Source organism: Vicia villosa, linkage group LG3 (assembly GCF_029867415.1).
Source record: "Vicia villosa cultivar HV-30 ecotype Madison, WI linkage group LG3, Vvil1.0, whole genome shotgun sequence".
Taxonomy (NCBI): domain Eukaryota; kingdom Viridiplantae; phylum Streptophyta; class Magnoliopsida; order Fabales; family Fabaceae; genus Vicia; species Vicia villosa.
Genome location: NC_081182.1, coordinates 195,416,121 through 195,424,122, shown reverse-complemented (window position 1 = coordinate 195,424,122; position 8,002 = coordinate 195,416,121). Strand labels below are relative to the sequence as shown.

The 8,002-nt window shown below is 33.9% G+C and overlaps 1 protein-coding gene across 1 annotated transcript; it reads right to left on the bottom strand.

Annotated features, from left to right (window-relative positions):
* Positions 1-7,464, bottom strand: LOC131659655 (F-box/LRR-repeat protein At3g26922-like). The gene is made up of 4 exons (XM_058928814.1): positions 7,399-7,464; positions 3,532-4,416; positions 3,210-3,379; positions 1-289 (listed from the first exon to the last, which is right to left on the bottom strand). Exons 1-4 carry the CDS (start codon positions 7,462-7,464, stop codon positions 1-3), a joined length of 1,410 nt encoding a protein of 469 aa, XP_058784797.1.
* Positions 7,465-8,002: the final 538 nt, after the last annotated feature.

The following is an 8,002-nucleotide window of genomic DNA, read 5'->3' as shown; positions in this document are numbered from 1 at the left end:
TCACCTTTTTTTTAACTCGCACAGTTTTTTCTGCAATTCTTTGGCTGCATTAGGTCTTACTTCATCCTCGGCAATAAGGCTTCCTTGAATTGCTTTCAAATGCTTTCTAGCCAAACTCAAACTCAAACCATGAGCTAGAGAAAGATTCTCTTCAACGGAATCAAGTTTCCGTTGACTCATTGGAATTGGATAACCACTGTCCACTAAAAGTTTTGTTGATGAAGGGCAAGAGACCAAAACAGCTTTGAAACCATGGCAAAGACAAAGTTTCAGACTCTGACTCAGGTTCCTATTCCAGTGCTAATTGATCAATGAGTTTAGAAACATGAGAGTGAAAAGCATGAAGTGATGTTGATTTGGTTGAGGCTGACACTTGTGGTGATTCTTCTTCTTGATCAAGAGTTTTGTAAATTTGTCCACTACCATTGATAATTTTATGTTAGAACAGAAAGATGCTATAAAGGTTTGTTTATTGAAGGATGTGTGTATGAGTTGGTTGTAGATTAAGGTTGTGTGTGTGGTTGGCTTATATAGAACAACAAACAACATTGAAATTTCATATTTAAAACATGATAGAAATTTGGTTGTGGTCAAATGTGGTTATCCTGTGTTAAAGTTTATACTAAGAACTCGGTTACTTAATATAACATCATTTTCAAAATTTCACATGCATTAATGATTTATTGGTTAAAAAGTTCTTACTAAGACTAATATTGGTCGGCTCGACGAAGAACAAACATCTACATCTCAATAGGCTTGACGGTTGGTAGATTGTGAACTAATATGAAAGACCACAAAGCTTGTAATATTTCAACTTACATACATATGTGAACATTGACATTCACCGTGGAGCAACACTGAAAATTTCCAATAAACTAACTCCATTTTCAAACAACTCACTACTATGGTACCACAAAGCTTGTAATATTTCTACACTACATAAAAATTTCAACTCACAACTAGCTCAACTTCTAGAGGTAGCACGTGAGTTCCAATAACAAAATGTGAAACAACAACAACAAAATGAAGAAAAATAAGGTTAACAATAAGAAGTTGAAGTCCATAAGACTGAGTTGAGACAACAACTAGAGGAGTTTGTGCACCAAATGGAGGCTAAAGATAGGGAGCTAAGGCAGTAGGTCGGTTTCCTATCAAACAATGTCATAGGAGAGAATCCATTAGCTTGACACCTAAGGTTTTCTAACCCTTCTCAGAGTGATGTCTCAGCGTTTCAAACACAAATGTTTATAACAGGGTGCCTAGAATACCCTACTTTTTTGAAAAGGGTAGTTAAGAATTCACCTACATATAATAAATTCAAGGGAATGGTAAACATTGACAACTTGATTCACCGATCACATGAGATGCATCAAGTTAAATGTTGTAGACAACTACTCACTCTTGACTCGGTTCTGAGTCAAGCATTGGCTAGATTAATTGTACAGTGCAATCTCTTTTCTTGAAAATTTGCTCGATAACAATTCAACGAAATGCAAAGTGGAGAAGAAGACTGCTTCGAGTTCAAATTGGAATTGAAAATGGTTAACAAAGGCTTCAACATTTTGTTCAACAGATAGACATTCTTGGTTTGCAAACTGTAAGTGGTAGAATGCATTCCAGTTTGGTAATAAAGCAATCTGTTATGGAGTGATTGAGTTCAAACCTAGAAGCAATTGGGAGGAATATTGCAAAAAAAATGTGCTGAATTTCCAATAAGGCTTTTGAGTGCAAATAAAAGTGGACTGTAATACTGAACAGCATCCTATGGGTTACATATCACACTAACTGATACAATGTGTGACCTAAACCTTGATTTTGTGCGACTGCGGAATTCTCGTTGAATTACTGATACTGATACATATTGGAAATCTAATTAATTAACATCAGCTTGATATCTTCTATGAAGATAATGGATATGCCAATGCAAATTGTTGGATTATAAAACTTTCAAATTCTAGCTCTTTCTGCATTGGCTTCTATGGTGGAACAAGCTTTCCAAGTGAATGTGATTTACTGTATTGTTTTAAAATTCTAGCTCTTTCTGTATTGGTTGGTAGTAATGTGATTTAGTGTAGGCCGATGCAATTATGCGTTAAGCTTGAAACGAGTTAGGGTAGTGCGGAGTGCACGCTCGTAGAGCCAAACGTGCAATTGAATACGAATAATAGAAACGGGGTTCCAAGGGGCGGAGCCCCTGGCGGGGTGCGGGGCAGCGCCCTCATGGTTTTAAATTGCGGATGCGGTTGCGGTTACTGCGGTTGCGGCTATTGTGGTTGTTGCAATGGGGAATGCGGTCGTTGCGGCGTGAATTCATATTTATGAACATAAAATATTATATTTTATTATTTATTTTAGAATTCACATTTCTTCAATTTCTTCTCTAAATTTTCAAATATATCTCATTAACAACTCGTCATCATTTTAAATATCACTAATCCTTTTAAAATATATCTTAAATCTTCGATATAATTAAAAAAGAAGATAGACCAAATAATTTTTGCGAGCATTGCATAATCTGATGCGGCCTGATGCGACTTAATGCGGCCGATGCGGTGTTATAATGCGGTCGTTGCGGTGTTATGATGCGGTTTTTATTGTGATTTGCAATTACACCGCAATTGCGGCCTGATGCGGATGCGGACACTACCGCAACTGCAATATTGCGGCCGCATCAGGTGATGCGGTCCGCAATTTAAAACCATAAAATGATCATTTTATCTACTTTCTTATGTATAGAAATGTACAGATAAAGAACAAGTTGATGCCGCAGTAGACCAATAAAATGATCATTTTATCTACTTTCTTATGTATAGAAATGTACAGATAAAGAACAAGTTGATGCCGCAGCGCAAGTAGTCCGATAGGTTCAACAACTACGAAAACTATGACAGAAAATTATATGAATGTATCAAAAAATATTCTAGTAGCCATTGATGTAGCCATCTCCAAATTCAACACAGAAGAATCAAACACACAAAAAAGTTGTAATATAGAAATCCTCTTTATAACTAAAATAGGAACATTAACTCAGTAAGTCTTACGAAAATAAACAAATCTTAAACATGCTATCTAATGCACCGAAAGAACTTTTCTAGGTATTGCTTTTCCTGCAAAATAAAGAGGCAATTTATATTTCGAATCAGACCGAAATCTAAAACAGAAAAAAAGTCTCTATCCATGTTACTTGCAAAAGATGAATGCACATTTACCTTAACAAATGTACTATAGATTTCTTTGCTGACTTTGCATTTTGAAGCAAGAAGTCGTCAATTCCATGAGGTATTGATGAAGCAGGTCCGAATGTTATTATTTTCAATGACTTCAAGTTACGTAGGTAAGGAAAATCAACATTCCATAAATCAGGAACTAAGGAGAGAATCTAAGCAATGAGGGATAATGGTAAATTAGGCTCAACTTGATGGAAGTAATATTAAAACATAAAAAAATACAAGCTGCGAGCGTATTAAAATAAATGTTACAATAATAAAAAATGAGAGTATGCTAAAATTTTCATAAACTAAATTAAGGTACCTCAAGAATCTTTGAAGAGACAATCAATGATTCGATAAGAGCAAATTCAGTCAGCCAATTGAGTATTGCCAAAGGACAATTTTCTACATCTAACCCGATATGTACATCAATATATAAATGTTTGATAGAAGAGAGGTTGTTATTTCGCTTGCTGATATATTTCATAGGATTGCCCCTAAAATCAAATCTACAAAGATTTGTGGTAGATAACTCAAATTTGCAAGAATACGGAGTAGACATTTTTATTATTAAATTAACAAGTGTGACACTTGATATGGAGAGGTTTTTTTCATCACAAACTTCACAATACTCTAGGATCAAAGTATTCAAACTTTTAAATGCCGAAAAGGGCTCAACATAGCCGTCGTCACCACTGCTGCGAAAGACAAAATACCGTAAAGACAAGTTGGTTAATGCTGGAAGATTAAGAGAATTTGGAAATATTGTGCTACTACCAATCGTCGCAAGACTAAGAGACGTTAAAGTATGCGAAGAAAAATAGCAAAGTGGAAAGGATTCCATCCGCATCCTCAATGTCTTGACATTGTGTAAAAATGCATATTCTATAATCCTTTTGAGCAGGCAACTATTCATAAGACCCTTACGGTGTAAATGGAGAGCTTGCAGTGTGGTTTTGTCATCGCGTAGAGACAAAATGCTAGACACGAATTTATCAAAACTACAGAGAGTCTCGAAGAAAAAATAACTCATGGAAAGAACGGGAAGAAGCTTCCAGAGATTCTTCCATCTTTTGGAGAGAATGCATGTCTGAACAGCGTATTTGATGTTCAAAGTCGACAATAGGCGAATTAAAACACAATCAGGTAAATCACTGAGTCTGTCATTGTAATTTCGCCTCCTTATTTTCATTGTTAGAGAGCAATTCTACAGCAAGTAAAAAATAAAATAAGCAAATATAGCTATTCACTATGAAAAACCCTAATAGGGTTTACGGTTAGAATAGGGTTCGTTTTAAGATGCATTCAGCAAAATTATCTCTATTATAATTGATTCCGATAATTTTGCAATTTTATTTGTGTAACAGAATAATGGGATGGTCTCTAAAATATAACCAAATTTAAAGACGTTATCACTTATAATTGATTTTGATAGTTTAAAGACTTAATTGAGATGAAGTGATAGTTTAATTTAGGGATTAATTTGGTTTTTTATTCAAATTTTTAATATAAATTTGTCTAAACTTTAATGTAGTTTTTTTTAAGAATTTTTTTTAGTACCTTTAAGTTTTATATACAACAACAAACAACGTTAGTTTTTGCGCTAAAATTATTCTGTATAAAGTCTTTCACTCTTTTATTTTTCTATTTTTAGATGTAATAAATAAATATATAATTAATTGATTAAATTTTATATTTGCAAATTCTTTATAGAGAAAAAGGGATATGCACTGACAGTGTAAAATATTTTTACACTGTCAACCAATCACAACCATGTATCCAATTAAAACACAATTTTAATTTAAAAAAATTGTGTTGGTGTTGGTCTCGGTCATTCTATTCCTTTTTGGCACGCTTCTTGGTTGGAGGCGGGAATTCTAAAAGAGATATTTTCGGGTTTGTTTTCGTCTTCTCTTTTAAAGGAGTAGTCCTATTGCTCAAAGATGATAATACCTCACATAAACAAGAAAATGTTAGCGAAGTAACAGTGCATAAAATGATGTATGAATAACGGAACAAATATGAACAAATAATGACTAAAAGAAATTTAAAATACAAACCATATTAAATTCTAACTGAAAATTATGATCAAGCAACATATTTTTGTTTTTTTTAAATAAAAACTAATTAACTAAAATCTGTTGTGCTTTTGATATAAAAAAAACTAATTAATCTAACAATATATATTTTTTGTTTTTTTTATGAATTAAAACAAGACTAGAAGAAATTAATAATTAAAATAGTATATAAAAGATGGCAAGAAACTAATTAATCTAACTTTTCTGAACTTGCATTTCAACCTAAACAAGACAACAACTCTCCTATCCTTTCGTCTCTCACTCTGTTCATACTCATCTCACAAAGTTCAATTAATTACCAGTGCAGAGAATAAACAAGCCACATCAATCGTTAAATCACACGTCAACAACATCATTATCATGGAATTCTAATAGTACCAAAGATCAACAAATAGAGATCGAAAACGATGTTACCGAGTTTGATTGTGTCTTCAGCTGATGCATCCAGATCCATGTGTTGAATCGTTGCAGGTCGGTGTTTTGAAGGTGGTGCGTCGGAGATTGAGGCGAGGTGCTCGTAGCAGTGGCCATCGGACCTTCGACGACGGAAGCGAGAGGATACTCCGCGGTTGTCATATTGTGCAATGTCGATGTCCGATTACCTTTTATATGTGGCACATGGATTTTGTTATTAAATATTGATGAAGAGGCTGCGCAATGTTTATGCGTGGATGCTGTTGGGCGTGAAGTCATTGCCGCTTCAGAGGTTGAACACGAACCAGTTGCTCTTCGCGCGTTGGTGCTTCTGCGGGTCTGCAACTGAGATTGTGCGCTCAGTTGTTGTTGAAAGTCTGTTGGTGTGGTTCATCGTTGTTGCGATTAGAAATCCGCGGCTGTTTGCTGACCGTTGATGGTGAGGGGAGTTGTCGAACTCAGCATCGTATCGGTGTTTGTCAAAGTTCCATTTTCTTTGCTTTTTTTCTTCTAACCTTGTTCCTGTAAAATAAATCACAACAAATACAAAGAAACAAATGATGGTAATGGTATTAATGAATGTTGAATGAAGATGATGATTAGAGCGTATGATAGATAGAATTGTGAGGTAATTCTGAGTGTGAAACTTGTATTTACAGACACTACTAGAAATTTGGCCTACGGCCACGCTAAAATTTTCCACAGCTCAGAAATTGTGGCCACATATATGATTTGGCCATGGTTATCAAAGCGTAGAATTATGTTATAAAATATTGAATCCGAAATATCAAAGCCACGGTTGTAAAAAAGGCGTGGTCTATACCAAGAAACCGTGGACTTTACTTTAGGCCACGGTCGTATACTCCACAGTTGGATTTTCGTGGCCTAAGCGTTACGTCACGGTTATTTTGCATATAGCCTCGGTTTTCTGGGCGTGGCAGGAGGCCTTTTTTTCTGTAGTGAGATCAGAAGGTTTAAAGGTGGGCTTGATGATGAAAGTATGATGTTAGTACTTCTGCAGTTTTTTAATTTTGTGATGATGATTTGGTAACCTGGCTTTATGGTTATGTAGGTTGTTGTATAATGTAGAATTGTTGAATGATAGGGTATATAAAAAAAAGTGTGAATGTTTTGTACGAAAAAAAGTCATAATGTTAATTGTTTGTGGTTATGAAAATCTATGAATGCGTGTACATAATAGTTACAAATAGTTTAGAAAAATATAATTTTAAAAGGCATGTTAATCATTTGGTTAGAATATAAAAACATCAAAATCTAAAGAAATTGAGAATAAATGAAAGGTAAAATCGTTAGTGAAAATTATCTGCCGAAAGCTAGTATTATATTTGCAAGCCTTACTTCTTTATCAATTGTGCTATGTTATTTGTTCGAAATAAAAAGTCTTACTTCCTTACCAATTTTGCTATTTATTTAAAATATAAATAATTTAAGAGTTAAGCATTATATTTTAAAATAGACTTTAAATCGAATATTTATAAAATTTAGGATATCACTGTAAATGGACCCAATATTTTATAAAATCCAATATTAAAAATAATTTTGAATAGCTTGAAAAGTACGGGCAAATTTTGGGGTATAACACACCACAAAAAGTTTAAAGCAATATCAAATAAATTTTCAATTATATTATCAAAATAGCAAGTCTTACAAACATATCAAAATAACAAAATAATTACTTTAACATGATCTTTACATTCTTCACTACCAAGCCGATCTTTTATCGTACTTTGTCCAGATGACATCGTTAACCTCAACTCTTTCTTGAAGTTGCTTAAAATCTATGTCAATATCTTCAAGCGATCTTGCGTTAAGAATTGGTATGTCATTGACTCCAAAACTGTAAGTCGTCATGCAATTCTCCAACTCCAGAATTGGAAGTGCCAGCATCCTGTGAAGGTTCTACCTTAATATCATCGGAACTCTATAGAATGTCAAAGAACTTATAGTCAATTATTTTAGCTTAGAGTATTAAATCAATAACTTCACTTTACACCAAACAAATGCAATGTCAGCAGAGCAGTTTACGAGCATTAGATGAAAACAGATCAAAATGAAAAAATGTGTATCAATCACATGCATGTAGAAATAATCACAAAGAAAACACATTTTGAACAATTACTTCTTTATAAGCAACAATGTTTTAATTGTCAGAAGTATGGTCACTATTCTACAAAGTGTCCAGAAAAGAATAAAAATCAAGAAAGTGATGCAAACTTTGCAAAACAAGAAGAAGAAGAAGAGATGTTGCTGATGGTCACAACAGAAGATGAAGTTGGAACA

What these genes read in the sequence shown, in the direction of transcription:
- LOC131659655 (XM_058928814.1), bottom strand. Translation starts at nt 7,464, where the DNA reads ATGTCATCTGGACAAAGTACGATAAAAGATCGGCTTGGTAGTGAAGAA. An exon ending in AATGTAAAGATCATGTTAAA is followed by an intron (nt 4,417 to 7,398) that starts GTAATTATTTTG and finishes TACTTGCTGTAG; the next exon opens with AATTGCTCTCTAACAATGAA. An exon ending in TCTATAGTACATTTGTTAAG is followed by an intron (nt 290 to 3,209) that starts GTAAATGTGCAT and finishes GCACTGGAATAG; the next exon opens with GAACCTGAGTCAGAGTCTGA.